This window comes from Sinocyclocheilus grahami, unplaced genomic scaffold (genome assembly GCF_001515645.1).
Source record: "Sinocyclocheilus grahami isolate Dianchi unplaced genomic scaffold, SAMN03320097.WGS_v1.1 scaffold1826.1, whole genome shotgun sequence".
NCBI lineage: Eukaryota > Metazoa > Chordata > Actinopteri > Cypriniformes > Cyprinidae > Sinocyclocheilus > Sinocyclocheilus grahami.
In genome coordinates this window covers 65,219-81,499 of record NW_015507005.1, presented here as the reverse complement: position 1 = coordinate 81,499, position 16,281 = coordinate 65,219, and the positions used below count along the sequence as shown (strand labels likewise).

Here is a 16,281-nt window from a genome sequence, read left to right as displayed (position 1 = left end):
GTTCCTGGAGAATAAGCTGAGATGTCATCTCCTTCATTTTCTGACTCTCTAGAATCATCTGGCTCTGCGTGATGAAAACTGCTGTTTTATCTCTTTGCTCGTTCGGTGTGTAAGCCGCTGGCATCAAATACAGTTTACTGGAAAGATAACTGAAGGTCTGCTCACTCCAATGACGATAGCATCAACTAATGGCCCGCAGTATTGGAGGTTTTCTTGCTGGATTGACTGCAGCTTCTCAACAAGGGCCAAGTCTCCGAGGTATGATGACTGGAGAGCATCGAGGGCCTTGGACACTGGTGCATGAGCTGTGAAATAACACAGAACAAAACATGACAATATGAGTAACAACAATACACCAGGAAAATCACAGGATGCATAATTCATGTTGATTATTGTATTCTTAAGAGTTAACACTTACATTTGAGATGAATGTGAGCCAATCAGAGCACACCTCGCTTTTCAGACCGATGAGCTTTGTACAAATCGATGTGTTTCAGAAAGGCGGGGCATAGAGGAGAAACAATAATGTGCTTTTTGAACCTTAAACCGCATAAACACATTTCATTACACCAAATACACAAAATAACATCATATGACCCCTTTATTTTTTTTTTTTTTTTTACTTATATAGGCTTTATATATTTTAAATAATTATGGTATTATTTTATAATACAAATATGGGATTCTGTGAAACACTAAAATATTTACACAAGTAAATGTATTGAATTGATTGATTCAATACATTATTTTCAGTTCAATTTCACCTCTAGATATTCTTTGATGAATGTCATCTCTTCAGCCGTGGAAGGCCCATTTTCTCACAAACATCACGGAGCTCTTGAGGTTTCTCTTCAATACAGGTTTCGGTCGATCCATTGCATTATGTGCAGAATTCCATCGAGTTACATTTGGCACAACCAGCTTGCATCCAAGTCTGTCTTTAATGGTGTCAGAAGCTTGTGTGCTTCTATTCTGCTTATTCCAAAGGCTTTGACATTTGGCAAAAGTGGCCCTTGAAACCTTTGTAAATGAAGGGTCTTCCACTGCTGCCTCAGCATCTTTGGTTGAGTGTGTGTATGGAGGCACAGCGTCGATGGGCAAGTGCTAGTCATCGTTCTCTGACTCATTTGGAAATGCTGCAACATCAGTAAACTCAAGATCTGCCTCTGCATCAGTTTCTTCATCATCTTCAGTCACCTCTTCTTCATCTTCAAACACACCAAACACCAACCTTTGTCTGCAGTGGTTAACACTGCTTAGCTTTGAATGCTGAGCTCCATGTGAACACTTTCCAGCGTCTCTGTGTCTTCCCTTCGTCCTCAGCAAACTAAAGCCCCTGAAGAGGTTGTGAGTGTCTCTGAATCTGTCCAGTGGACAGTCACTCCCAGATAGCTCTTGGTAATAACAGACCATGTGTCTGTGGTTGTTATTCCTGCTCAGACAGAACTTCACATATATCTGCCTTCATGGAAGCATTTCTCATCCAACATTTTGACCAGTGTCTTTCTAGACATCACTATCATCTAGACATCTGTTTGAGTAATTCTTTAAATTATTCCCTTTCAAAAATACTGAGGTGATGAATGCCCTGACTAACAAAAATCAGGACCAGTTTGTTGAAGTTTTCCCGGAACACTCATGAAATACAGCACTGGGCGAGCTTGAGGTCTGTTCTTGAATGCAGGGTGTTGTCATCTTATTTCTGAATTGTTGCTGCATTCTCTGTCATTCTTTCAGTTTAGATGGAAGCAATCTCTGAATGAGGATAGAATAAATGGGGAAAAAGCAAACATTACAAAGGAAAAAATACTAATGATTTTTAAAAAAAATTTATAATAATAATAATTATTATTATTATGCAAGACAGAAATATATTAGCCTGATAGTGTAATACACAAGTGCACTACAAAATAAAAGCATGTTTCAGAATATACACATTTTCACTTTACACAAAAATAGTAAAATTGCAGTAATTATTATGTTTTAATTTCTTTATTTGAAATTATTAAACATTTAAGCTTTTCACAATTTCCCTTTCTGAGCAACAGATGCTTTGCCAAAGCAATGGAGCCACCAGTATCTATGTTATTGGTCTTTTAGGTTAATTACAAAACTGAGGCGGGGCAGATCAGACTGATGAATGAGAATCAAGTAATGAGATAGACATCTGATGTAGAGTGCAAAAAAGCAGGACAATTAACACATTTAAAATGACTCACCTGTATGTGCATCTTTAAATTAGTGCTTGATGTATTTGTTTGAGGGACATACATTTGGACAAACAAGGCTATTTGTAATTATCTCCATCCTCCGATCTCTTGATTTTCTTCCATCATGGATAGTAGTGTGTGTTGAATTTGAAATATTAACCCACTCCTGAACATCATTACATCATTTATGGTAATCATATAACTCTCTCCTTAAAAAGAGCCCAAAAAAGTTCTTACTTATTGTTACTTACCAGTTGTTAGAATACTACACGGATTGAATTTCAACTGCTGTTATTCGCAAAATGTTATTTAAACAAATTAAGTAAATAAATATATGAATATATAAACATGAAGCTGTAAGATGTGTGATATTCCAATATATGGTGGTAATCCACTATTTTAGTATGCAGTCTGGTAAAAGATGCTGCGCTGCTTCAGTCCATCGCAGGTTCACAAAATAGAATGAAGCTATTGTCGCGCTACGCCGCTATTTGCTGAAAAAGTAGTACATTGTTTTAAAAGTAGCAGAGCTACTGTCAAGATACTGAAAAAAATTTAATGACATTAATAGTGTTGCTACTTGTAGCTAGCTACTCCCCAACACTGCTGATGTGTGAGTGTGTGTGTGTAGTGAGAGAGTGAGTGTGTGTGTTTGAGAGAGTGAGAGTATGTGTGTGTGTGTGTGTGTGTGTGTGTGTGTGTGTTTGGGAGTGAGAGTGAGAGTATGTGTGTGTGTGTGTGTGTGTGCAGTGAGAGAGAGCGTGTATGTGTGTGTGTAGTGAGAGAGAGAATGTGTGTGCGTGTAGTGAGAGAGAGAGAGAGTGTGTGTGTGTTTGAGAGAGTGAGAGTATGTGTGTGTGTGTGTGTTTGAGAGAGAGAGTATGTGTGTGTGTGTGTGTGTGTGTGTGTGTGCAGAGAGAGAGAGTGTGTGTGTGTGTGTGTGGTGTGTGTGTTTGAGAGAGTGAGAGTATGTGTGTGTGTGTGTGTTTGAGAGTGAGAGTATGTGTGTGTGTGTGTGTTTGAGAGTGAGAGTATGTGTGTGTGTGTGTGTTTGAGAGTGAGAGTATGTGTGTGTGTGTGTGTGTGTGTGTGTGTGCAGTGAGAGAGAGTGTGTGTGTGTGTGTAGTGAGAGAGAGAGAGAGTGTGTGTGCATGTAGTGAGAGAGAGAGTGTGTGTGTGTGTTGTGAGAGAGAGAGAGAGAGAGTGTGTGTGTGTGTGTGTGTGTGTGTGCAGTGAGAGAGAGTGTGTGTGTGTGTGTAGTGAGAGAGAGAGAGAGAGAGAGTGTGTGTGTGTGTGTGTGTGTGTGTGCAGTGAGAGAGAGTGTGTGTGTGTGTGTAGTGAGAGAGAGAGAGAGAGAGAGTGTGTGTGTGTGTGTGTGTGTGTGTGTGTAGTGAGAGAGAGAGAGAGAGTGTGTGTGTATAAATCAGCCAGCAGATGTTGTTGTTGTGAATCTAGTGTTGTGCACATGTTTGTGTGATGGGTGAGTTTAGGGGGTAGGTGTTGGGTTAGCTGATAGAAAATGTCTATGCAGTATCTTCACTAATAAAGTCAAATAAAGTGTTATCAGTGACAGCAGTCAATGCTAGTCAAACAATAAAAGCAAGTAAAATGTGCTTTGAATGTCATTTCATCCTGACTTTCCCTCAGTCGTCTCTGTCTCAGTATAGTCATGACTCTGTCTCAGACTGCTGTTATGTGCAGTTTGAAGAGCTGCTTCTTCTTCTTACCTTGATTTCTGTGTTTCTGCAGCCGGTGGGGTTTGTGAGTTTTGACAGTCGCTCAGAAGCGGAGACTGCTAAGAACGCCCTGAACGTAAGTTTAACGCTTCATCTCAACATAACTCTGCTAAAAAAAGACCAAAGGCTCCTCGTGTGGTGATTCTGACAGAAGACACTTTTACACATTTTTCTTCTTCCCTGAAAACGAGACAATCCATAGATTAAAGAGCTTCATCTTCCTCTCTGGTTTTCATTGATCCAGGATTTGGTTTAATCTCAGTGTGAACAGGAGAGACTGACCTTGAGAGGATTTGAGCTCTGCAGTTAATAAATCTTAAAATTAGATGCACACATAATGAAAGACAGTATTAATTAAAATGGCTTTGTTTCCCATGTCTTTGTATAGGTTACTGTCTTGAAGTGAACTGTTCAAAACTGGTTAGTTTTTGATTGCAGGCGTTGATATGTGAATATCATCTAAACTTGACGTCAATTTTGACTCATAGATTAACTATTTCTTACGTCACACAGATAGCTGGATTGAAAACGTATTGAAAAGTATTTTTAATATAGTTCATCTCATTGTTTCTGATGTAAAATTACATTAGAGGTTGTCCTGATATAGTTCTGTCCAACTGGTGAAAAATCAACTGCAGAAGTGTTTAATGTGCAAGAACAGCTGATTGTCTCTGCCTTCAGTCGTCCGAGTTTAACCCCACAAACACAAATCTCCACAAGCAGACTTTCTTTGCCATTTGAAAATGCAGTATACTTGATTTTCAGCATTATTCAATTCATCTCATCCTCCCTGAACATCTGAAGCCGTTGTCCTCTTTGATATGAATGTGTGCGTGATCACCGGCTGCATTAGAAGCCCATCTCATCATCACTGATCAGACTGTCAGCAAACTCCATTAATGCCAGTGTTGAGGGCCAGAGGTTTCACTGCCAATCCAAACCACTGTCTGCTGGCGAGGACATCCAGGGCCCAGATCTAGCAGCTCGTAGATCAGCTATGACAGTATTAAATCCACATATGGTAGCCCCACAAAGCAGTTTTTATTGTCCAGGTGGGTCGGAGCGGTGTGAAGCATGTGTGATACTGCATCTATTGTGGCCGTAGACACACTGCAGTGGATCTGTGGTGTCTGGAATGACGTTCTTCAGCATTTCTTATAGCATTGTTTCCCCTAATACCTGTGACCCATCAGAACAGACCTGAGATGAAAAAGCACACATCATGTCAAGCTCATATCATAAGAGTGTGATGTGAGGATGAGATGGATCCAGCACGTTTGCTATAATGATGTTTGTTCCTCTTTGTCAGGGCGTTCGCTTTGACCCGGATATTCCCCAGACTTTACGGCTGGAGTTTGCCAAAGCCAACACCAAGATGGCCAAGAACAAACTAGTAGGAATTCCAAACCCTTCGGCATCCAGACAGAGTCCTGCACCTCTCTGTGTCAGTCGAGAGCCCTGTGAGCAAAACACACACAAGCATTTGTCTAACTATATCTAGACTTGATCTCTTTATCATAGATAGTATGAAACTCCCAGAGAGCCTGGAACCACAAAACATCCTGCAGAAAACATTTGATCTTACCACTAAGAGTTCTCCTAAATAGCAGTAAAAGTTTTTATCTAAGAGTTTTCTCTTAGAATCAATTCACAAAGCTGCTGAGACAAACTTTTACTAAGGAATAGATTGAAGTCTTAAACTAAAGCCTCGTACACACCGGGACGATTATCGAGCACTTATCGCCGACGTTTTTCGACGCGTCTTTTGTGTTCATACCCAAGTGATTATACAGGTATAGGTCTACATTAATGTTACGTTGTAGCCTAGTTTAGGTTAAACACAGATAAGCACAAACCGCATTATTACATTCATGAATAACACCGGTAAATAAAGCGATATGTTATACTATACAAACAATAAACACAATACTTAGCCTATAGGCTATTTTGAACGGTTTCAGAAGAAAACAAGCCAAAATGAATTAGGCTGGCTAATTTAATGCGAAACTGAAAGTAAATGGCGTTCTCGCGCAGCCTACCTCTCTCATTCGGCCTTAATCCAACTAAATGTGTCCATATTTGCGATGTATTTGAATGCAAAACTATTATTAATTATGTAAACCAGGCTTACTTAACCACTTAAAGGTCCCCTGAAATGCTTAGAAACACGCAGCGTTAAGCCTCGTACACACCGGGACGATTATCGAGCACTTATCGCCGACGTTTTTCGACGCGTCTTTTGTGTTCATACCCAAGCGATTTTCGCTGGCGATGAGCCGAGTGAACGTGCAAATTCACTCCCTGATATTAGATGGCACTTAATGAAAAACAGAAAAACCCCGGTACACATCGAATCCTATTTGATCTGCAATTCCTATCCATAACAACTCCCTCCTATCGAGATTTTTGTAGTCGCTGTCGCGTTTGTCATAAAGCCCTTTGTGTTCAGACACCAATGAGACCAGCAGCTCTACATTCATCTTGCCTCGATGCATCTTCTTGGTCTACTTACTTCCTCTTCGGCGTTAGGTATCAATGTGTGCTCGGCAAGACCGTTTTGTGCTTGAGTGCCACCAAGTCGTGTTTTACTGTAACTTCAGCAGCTCCAGGCACATGAACAAAAGCGCCAATCTCATTAGTCGGCCAGTTTTTAACACGCCGCGTCAAACCAAAAAAACGAGCCCGAGGCGGTTTTTAAAAAATGCCGCTTTTATGCCTCGCGTTTTGCGTGTCGGTGTACACACTCACATTGGCGCCCTTTGTTTAGTCACGAGGCGTTAAACGTCGGCGATAATCGCGCGCGATACTCGTCCCGGTGTGAACAAGCCTTAAGAGTAAGCTGAGTAAGCCAACTGGGCTGAGCTCGTTGCTGTGGATGATGTCAGTATAGTTACTAACTATGATTGGCTGATAGTCTCTGTGTAGAGATTTATTCATAGAAATATTGTAGAGCGTGATATTATGTTGCCATATTCAAATAAAGCTTTAAAAATAAAAATGTTAATAGCCACATTCAAATAAAAATTTTAAAACGCAGGCTAAGAGTCACTAATTAAACAAGTATATATTCAGCTAATTGCCACTTACATGTGTGCTTCTCATAAACAATTAGTGAATATGCATATAAACAGCCTTTTAATTAACAGAGTAGAATAATCATGGCTGATAGTAAGACATGCAAACATATAAAAAAAACAAACTGGACACAAGCACAGCTGTTTCTTCTTGCCCAGCTGCTTAATGAAAACAAGGATATAATTAAAGAAAAATTGTCCTCGATAATTTCTACAACAGTCCTAATACCCCCGCAATTAAGACGATATACCTTTTTAAAAACTCATTATAATCAAATGTTTCTAAAATGTTTACGTTCAGAGGCAGATTGCCAGCAACAGATGTTTTAGGATAGTTTGTGGCTTGATCTTAGGGATTTAGGAGTCCTCTTCACTGCTCCTAAACTTTCACAGATTTAGGAGCTAGTTTTAGTGCTAAAACTGAAATACTCTTAGAACAAAAATGTAGGAGTCCTAAATTTAGGACTCCTACATTTTTGTTCTAAGAGTATTTCAGTTTTAGCGCTAAAACTGAAATACTCTTAGAACAAAAATGTAGGAGTCCTAAATTTAGGACTCCTACATTTTTGTTCTAAGAGTATTTCAGTTTTAGCGCTAAAACTGAAATACTCTTAGAACAAAAATGTAGGAGTCCTAAATTTAGGACTCCTACATTTTTGTTCTAAGAGTATTTCAGTTTTAGCGCTAAAACTGAAATACTCTTAGAACAAAAATGTAGGAGTCCTAAATTTAGGACTGACACGCACATTATTTTTAAGATTTTCACCTGAATCAGCGAGTTATGAGCTACTTTTAGCCTGAAGATGTTTTGTGAATACAGGCCCTGAGATCTATCTGCTGACTTCCAATACATTTTACTCCTCTGTCAGGATGAAAAGTTCACCGTGCAATGGTAGCATGATCAAATTAATATTCATGTGCTACAACCAGATTTTGTACCCATAATCCCACACATGAGTGTCATCACTCTTTATTTGATTTTGGTTTAGGACCTACACATATAAAATAATTTGTGTGAACGGCTCTCAGACACCTCAGATGAATGAAAAATGCTCCCTTGGAAATCAGTTCAGCTCTCCTGAAGCCTGTATTCATTGTCAGTGTGTCGCTCTGTCGTGTGCACCGTGCGAGCTTCTCAGATATTCTCCATTGACTGTGAGTGTGGACACATGTGCTCCACCTAGCGGGCCTTTAGTTTCTGAGGATCAAATCACCTGCGCTGTTGTCCACATGGACACAATGGTGGGACTGTCCTGCTAAGACTCATTTATATGGAATGGGAAGTTTAAGGCACAATGCAGCACACAGCAAACTCATGGTCTCCTGCTGTTTGTGCAGATGAGTTGAGCGTTCCTGCGCTGTACGCCAGCAGTCCTGAGGTGTGGGCTTCATACCCGCTGTATCCCGCTGAGCTGCCTCCGCCGGCGTATGCCTACAGCTCCTCGCTTCACGCTCAGGTAACACACCGTCCTGCATTACACAGCTTCCCACAAACACACTGCAGTGTACACACTCAGCAGGGTCATAAATCTGTGGGGCGTGAATGCTGCTAATTTATTAAAGGGGACATCGGATGCCCAATTTGATTCAAATGATTCTTTAGGGTCTTCAGGAAATGTCTACAAAACATTCTGGTTACAATTCCTCAATGGTCATGTAAAACAACACCCTTTTTGCCTTGTCAAAAACAGCTCTGTTCACAGCAAGCCATTTCAGTGCATGTTCCTTTAAGTGCTAATGAGCTGCTGCTCGCCCCACCCCTCTCTTCTGTTTTTTGTGTATTTGGTGGTGAGTTACCATCAAAAACAAAACAATCCACTGCGTCCTCAGTGGCTCTCATGTCGGGACAAAATGAAGACTCTTATGTTCATTTTTACGTCTAACTACAAACACCTGCATTGCTTACGAGAGAGTAGGTGTGTTCGACTGGAAGAGGCACTACGCAGACCGATCAGTGTTTGACATTAAAGTACCGCAAGAGCGATTCGAAGTCATCTGCTCTGTATCACTCTCACTTTGATGCCAAACACTAATCGGACTGCACAGTGCCACACCTCTACTGTTATCAGCTGCTCGAGCGCGGAGGAAAACGCAGACAGCGTACAACTGGCTGAGGGCGGAGATATGCTAATACGGGACAGTCTGAAAATCAAAACGGCTTGATAATTGAAAGTGCTTAGGTTTTTGGGGGATTACAAAAGGAGTTAATTGGATTTTTATCAATGTAGGGTGGTTGTGTCCACACACTGCTAACACACATTTATATGCAAACACCATGTAAAAGTACATTTTGCATCCAATGCCCCCTTTGAACAAATGCATCTGCACTATAAAGATTAATGTTTGAAAGGCATTTTTTAATGATCAGATTCACCAGAAAGTTTTTCTGTTTGGCCGTCAAGTACCAAGTTCATTAAAGAATGGTCTGATATAAAGGCTAATGAGTTTACTTTATTTCATTTTTCTACAATTTCTTTATTTGTGGAAAAAAATATCAGCTTTATATTAACCATCATCCACTCTGCTCTCCAAGATATCAGCATCAGCCTTTAAAAAACATATCAGTCGAACATTAGTAAAGATGCTAATTACAGTGAATGATATGCTGTCATAGCCCAATAGTGGCATCCTGGTTTGCTAAAGTACAAGTGTGTCCTTTACCAGTTGTACTCGCTATTGGAAAGGATTATAAATTACTATTCACCCTCTGTTTCTAAAGCCGTTGAGCTGCAAACCTGTGAACAGAAATGGTGATACAGATGATCTGACTCCAGTGTTTTGTGTCAGATTCGCTGGCTGCCGACCACAGACGCAACCAATCAGGGCTGGAAGAGCCGACCGTTCTGTTGACGTCTGTGTGTGAGTATAACACACACACTGAGAAGTGTCCTCATAAACCATGTTTACGTAGTAACACCCTCATGAACCACAAACAGACACACACAGAGTGAACAAAAGATTTCTAAATGACACGCCTGTGGAAAATACTGTAACTCAAGATCATGGCTGTAACTGAATCTTGTTTTGTCCGAGATGTCGTTTTGACATTTAAATCAGGAAATTCTGTCGCTCAGTGAGAAGAAACCAAACAGAACTTGGTAAGGAGCTCTGTGTGTTTCTGCAGTTTGGAAACAGTTTCATGTTTTTCAGTCTGCAGGTGCGGCAGCAACACAGACGACATCCTCATCTTTTCTGTCTTTCTCCGTTCATCTGTATTACTCTCCCATCTGTCTTCTGCCAGATACAGATACGTGAAACCAGAAACAAGAAGTGAGTGACTGTTATGTAAGTGATAACATTCAATCAGCTGGGAGGTCATGAAATGAGAACAGCGATGTAGGAAATAATAGTCAGTTTAGGGTCATAAATATAAGGGTCTGTTTACACCTGGTCACTTCATGTGTTTTCTCTGATCGGATATCTATCTGATTTGTCAAAACGGTTTAATTTACACTTGGCCACATAAACGTGTCTTTGCAAAACGGATATAAATCCAATCTTCGATTCCCATATGCAAATTTAAAATATTTCACCTCAACGAAAGCAACAGTTGAGCGCTGCATTTTATTCATTATCAGCTAATTATAAAATCTAGAAGATCGCGATAAGAGAACGGCATCAGCACTGGAAAGATAAGATTGTGTGTTGCGTGTCTGTGACTTTCTTTCAGTTTAATTTGCGTCAGTTTGTGTGTCTGCTTACTGAAGAGATACTCATCCGCGGCGATGTGTGTTGCATTAGCACTGTCACATCTGACTATAACATATATAGCCTATAACACGCTCTCTCACGTTTATTATTTAGCATTTGGGGAGGAGTAAAATTTCCACATGTGGTTTCAACAAACAGATGCATTTACACTTGTCCAGTTTCATCTGAATGCGGCCCAGACCTTAATTTGTGTTCTGAAGATAAACAAAGGTCTTACGGGTTTGGAACGACATGAAGGTGAGTAATTAATGACAGAATTTTCATTTAGGGGTGAACTAACCCTTTTTCTGTAGGATAAACAGCAGTTTCACTATATTTACAGCAATTTCTAGTAATTATTAAAGGGGTCATATGACGTTGCTAAAAAGACCATTATTTTGTCTATTTGGTGTAATGAAATGTGTTTATGCGGTTAAAGGTTAAAAAACACATTATTTTCCACATACTGTACATTATTGTTTCTCCTCTATGCCCCGCCTTTCTGAAACGCTTTTACAAAGCTCATCGGTCTGAAATCTAACTGCAATTATAGTATAAGTTTCTATTATCTAACAATAAACATTAACTATAATGTGCTTCATAAAATACCACTACTGGCCAGATTTCCAAAAAATTTCAACAAATGCTGTATTTTCTTCATTCTGGAGAGTGTGCTTGAGAAGCACTGAATTGAATGGGCTTCAATGCTGGAACTATTGGCTGCTGCACGACACGCTGCACTTCTGCATTCCTCAGTTCCGATGGAAGCCTATGGGAGTCGCAACTCTGTTTCTGAACGGCTCTGGAGGTGACCGGGTGTAAACAGACCCTAAGAGGGACACGAGTCACATTCCAGTCTCTCAGAGACGCGTGATAACTGCTCATACAGACAGATCGTCACTGCTGGAAAAGAACGTGACTAAAAGTAACTTAATCTTTTAAATGTGTACATTTGATGAAACTCTTATTTACTTGTGACAAGAATGTTGCTAAAGATATTCATGATCAGTCCATGATCAGATGCCCTGTAGTCTGTTACTGTCGTTTTTACTCTTCTTTACTCTGTTTGATCTCGTAGGCTGCTGTGAACCACAGGACAATCAGAACCTCCACAAGAACAGACCTTGTCCTCTTCTCTTCTCTTCTCTTCTCTTCTCTTCTCTTCTCTTCTCTTCTCTTCTCTTCTCTTCTCTTCTCTTCTCTTCTCTTCTCTTCTCTTCTCTTCTCATTTCTTCTCTTCTCATTTCTTCTAATCATGGCTGATAGTAAGACATACAAACATATAAAAAAAACAAACTGGACACAAGCACAGCTGTTTCTTCTTGCCCAGCTGCTTAATGAAAACAAGGATATAATTAAAGAAAAATTGTCCTCGATAATTTCTACAACAGTCCTAATACCCCCGCAATTAAGACGATATACCTTTTTAAAAACTCATTATAATCAAATGTTTCTAAAATGTTTACGTTCAGAGGCAGATTGCCAGCAACAGATGTTTTAGGATAGTTTGTGGCTTGATCTTAGGGATTTAGGAGTCCTCTTCACTGCTCCTAAACTTTCACAGATTTAGGAGCTAGTTTTAGTGCTAAAACTGAAATACTCTTAGAACAAAAATGTAGGAGTCCTAAATTTAGGACTGACACGCACATTATTTTTAAGATTTTCACCTGAATCAGCGAGTTATGAGCTACTTTTAGCCTGAAGATGTTTTGTGAATACAGGCCCTGAGATCTATCTGCTGACTTCCAATACATTTTACTCCTCTGTCAGGATGAAAAGTTCACCGTGCAATGGTAGCATGATCAAATTAATATTCATGTGCTACAACCAGATTTTGTACCCATAATCCCACACATGAGTGTCATCACTCTTTATTTGATTTTGGTTTAGGACCTACACATATAAAATAATTTGTGTGAACGGCTCTCAGACACCTCAGATGAATGAAAAATGCTCCCTTGGAAATCAGTTCAGCTCTCCTGAAGCCTGTATTCATTGTCAGTGTGTCGCTCTGTCGTGTGCACCGTGCGAGCTTCTCAGATATTCTCCATTGACTGTGAGTGTGGACACATGTGCTCCACCTAGCGGGCCTTTAGTTTCTGAGGATCAAATCACCTGCGCTGTTGTCCACATGGACACAATGGTGGGACTGTCCTGCTAAGACTCATTTATATGGAATGGGAAGTTTAAGGCACAATGCAGCACACAGCAAACTCATGGTCTCCTGCTGTTTGTGCAGATGAGTTGAGCGTTCCTGCGCTGTACGCCAGCAGTCCTGAGGTGTGGGCTTCATACCCGCTGTATCCCGCTGAGCTGCCTCCGCCGGCGTATGCCTACAGCTCCTCGCTTCACGCTCAGGTAACACACCGTCCTGCATTACACAGCTTCCCACAAACACACTGCAGTGTACACACTCAGCAGGGTCATAAATCTGTGGGGCGTGAATGCTGCTAATTTATTAAAGGGGACATCGGATGCCCAATTTGATTCAAATGATTCTTTAGGGTCTTCAGGAAATGTCTACAAAACATTCTGGTTACAATTCCTCAATGGTCATGTAAAACAACACCCTTTTTGCCTTGTCAAAAACAGCTCTGTTCACAGCAAGCCATTTCAGTGCATGTTCCTTTAAGTGCTAATGAGCTGCTGCTCGCCCCACCCCTCTCTTCTGTTTTTTGTGTATTTGGTGGTGAGTTACCATCAAAAACAAAACAATCCACTGCGTCCTCAGTGGCTCTCATGTCGGGACAAAATGAAGACTCTTATGTTCATTTTTACGTCTAACTACAAACACCTGCATTGCTTACGAGAGAGTAGGTGTGTTCGACTGGAAGAGGCACTACGCAGACCGATCAGTGTTTGACATTAAAGTACCGCAAGAGCGATTCGAAGTCATCTGCTCTGTATCACTCTCACTTTGATGCCAAACACTAATCGGACTGCACAGTGCCACACCTCTACTGTTATCAGCTGCTCGAGCGCGGAGGAAAACGCAGACAGCGTACAACTGGCTGAGGGCGGAGATATGCTAATACGGGACAGTCTGAAAATCAAAACGGCTTGATAATTGAAAGTGCTTAGGTTTTTGGGGGATTACAAAAGGAGTTAATTGGATTTTTATCAATGTAGGGTGGTTGTGTCCACACACTGCTAACACACATTTATATGCAAACACCATGTAAAAGTACATTTTGCATCCAATGCCCCCTTTGAACAAATGCATCTGCACTATAAAGATTAATGTTTGAAAGGCATTTTTTAATGATCAGATTCACCAGAAAGTTTTTCTGTTTGGCCGTCAAGTACCAAGTTCATTAAAGAATGGTCTGATATAAAGGCTAATGAGTTTACTTTATTTCATTTTTCTACAATTTCTTTATTTGTGGAAAAAAATATCAGCTTTATATTAACCATCATCCACTCTGCTCTCCAAGATATCAGCATCAGCCTTTAAAAAACATATCAGTCGAACATTAGTAAAGATGCTAATTACAGTGAATGATATGCTGTCATAGCCCAATAGTGGCATCCTGGTTTGCTAAAGTACAAGTGTGTCCTTTACCAGTTGTACTCGCTATTGGAAAGGATTATAAATTACTATTCACCCTCTGTTTCTAAAGCCGTTGAGCTGCAAACCTGTGAACAGAAATGGTGATACAGATGATCTGACTCCAGTGTTTTGTGTCAGATTCGCTGGCTGCCGACCACAGACGCAACCAATCAGGGCTGGAAGAGCCGACCGTTCTGTTGACGTCTGTGTGTGAGTATAACACACACACTGAGAAGTGTCCTCATAAACCATGTTTACGTAGTAACACCCTCATGAACCACAAACAGACACACACAGAGTGAACAAAAGATTTCTAAATGACACGCCTGTGGAAAATACTGTAACTCAAGATCATGGCTGTAACTGAATCTTGTTTTGTCCGAGATGTCGTTTTGACATTTAAATCAGGAAATTCTGTCGCTCAGTGAGAAGAAACCAAACAGAACTTGGTAAGGAGCTCTGTGTGTTTCTGCAGTTTGGAAACAGTTTCATGTTTTTCAGTCTGCAGGTGCGGCAGCAACACAGACGACATCCTCATCTTTTCTGTCTTTCTCCGTTCATCTGTATTACTCTCCCATCTGTCTTCTGCCAGATACAGATACGTGAAACCAGAAACAAGAAGTGAGTGACTGTTATGTAAGTGATAACATTCAATCAGCTGGGAGGTCATGAAATGAGAACAGCGATGTAGGAAATAATAGTCAGTTTAGGGTCATAAATATAAGGGTCTGTTTACACCTGGTCACTTCATGTGTTTTCTCTGATCGGATATCTATCTGATTTGTCAAAACGGTTTAATTTACACTTGGCCACATAAACGTGTCTTTGCAAAACGGATATAAATCCAATCTTCGATTCCCATATGCAAATTTAAAATATTTCACCTCAACGAAAGCAACAGTTGAGCGCTGCATTTTATTCATTATCAGCTAATTATAAAATCTAGAAGATCGCGATAAGAGAACGGCATCAGCACTGGAAAGATAAGATTGTGTGTTGCGTGTCTGTGACTTTCTTTCAGTTTAATTTGCGTCAGTTTGTGTGTCTGCTTACTGAAGAGATACTCATCCGCGGCGATGTGTGTTGCATTAGCACTGTCACATCTGACTATAACATATATAGCCTATAACACGCTCTCTCACGTTTATTATTTAGCATTTGGGGAGGAGTAAAATTTCCACATGTGGTTTCAACAAACAGATGCATTTACACTTGTCCAGTTTCATCTGAATGCGGCCCAGACCTTAATTTGTGTTCTGAAGATAAACAAAGGTCTTACGGGTTTGGAACGACATGAAGGTGAGTAATTAATGACAGAATTTTCATTTAGGGGTGAACTAACCCTTTTTCTGTAGGATAAACAGCAGTTTCACTATATTTACAGCAATTTCTAGTAATTATTAAAGGGGTCATATGACGTTGCTAAAAAGACCATTATTTTGTCTATTTGGTGTAATGAAATGTGTTTATGCGGTTAAAGGTTAAAAAACACATTATTTTCCACATACTGTACATTATTGTTTCTCCTCTATGCCCCGCCTTTCTGAAACGCTTTTACAAAGCTCATCGGTCTGAAATCTAACTGCAATTATAGTATAAGTTTCTATTATCTAACAATAAACATTAACTATAATGTGCTTCATAAAATACCACTACTGGCCAGATTTCCAAAAAATTTCAACAAATGCTGTATTTTCTTCATTCTGGAGAGTGTGCTTGAGAAGCACTGAATTGAATGGGCTTCAATGCTGGAACTATTGGCTGCTGCACGACACGCTGCACTTCTGCATTCCTCAGTTCCGATGGAAGCCTATGGGAGTCGCAACTCTGTTTCTGAACGGCTCTGGAGGTGACCGGGTGTAAACAGACCCTAAGAGGGACACGAGTCACATTCCAGTCTCTCAGAGACGCGTGATAACTGCTCATACAGACAGATCGTCACTGCTGGAAAAGAACGTGACTAAAAGTAACTTAATCTTTTAAATGTGTACATTTGATGAAACTCTTATTTACTTGTGACA

At 40.3% G+C, this 16,281-nt stretch overlaps 1 protein-coding gene across 2 annotated transcripts in view; it reads left to right on the top strand.

Moving 5' to 3' along the window:
- rbpms (RNA binding protein, mRNA processing factor) overlaps positions 1–11,835 on the top strand; it is a 15,405-nt gene extending 3,570 nt beyond the window's left edge. Inside the window, exons 2-7 of one of the 2 annotated variants that reach the window (XR_001607422.1) lie at positions 3,960–4,022; positions 5,256–5,406; positions 8,359–8,477; positions 9,808–9,879; positions 10,171–10,290; positions 11,789–11,835. Coding sequence is in view for 1 of the 2 variants with exons in the window: in XM_016259299.1 (XP_016114785.1) it covers positions 3,960–4,022; positions 5,256–5,406; positions 8,359–8,477; positions 9,808–9,870 (396 nt within the window). In the remaining variant the exon portion in view is untranslated. Of the gene's footprint in view, positions 1–3,959; positions 4,023–5,255; positions 5,407–8,358; positions 8,478–9,807; positions 9,880–10,170; positions 10,390–11,788 lie in introns of those variants that run through there. The other variant, XM_016259299.1, reaches the window with a different exon arrangement.
- The last annotated feature ends 4,446 nt before the right edge of the window (positions 11,836–16,281 follow it).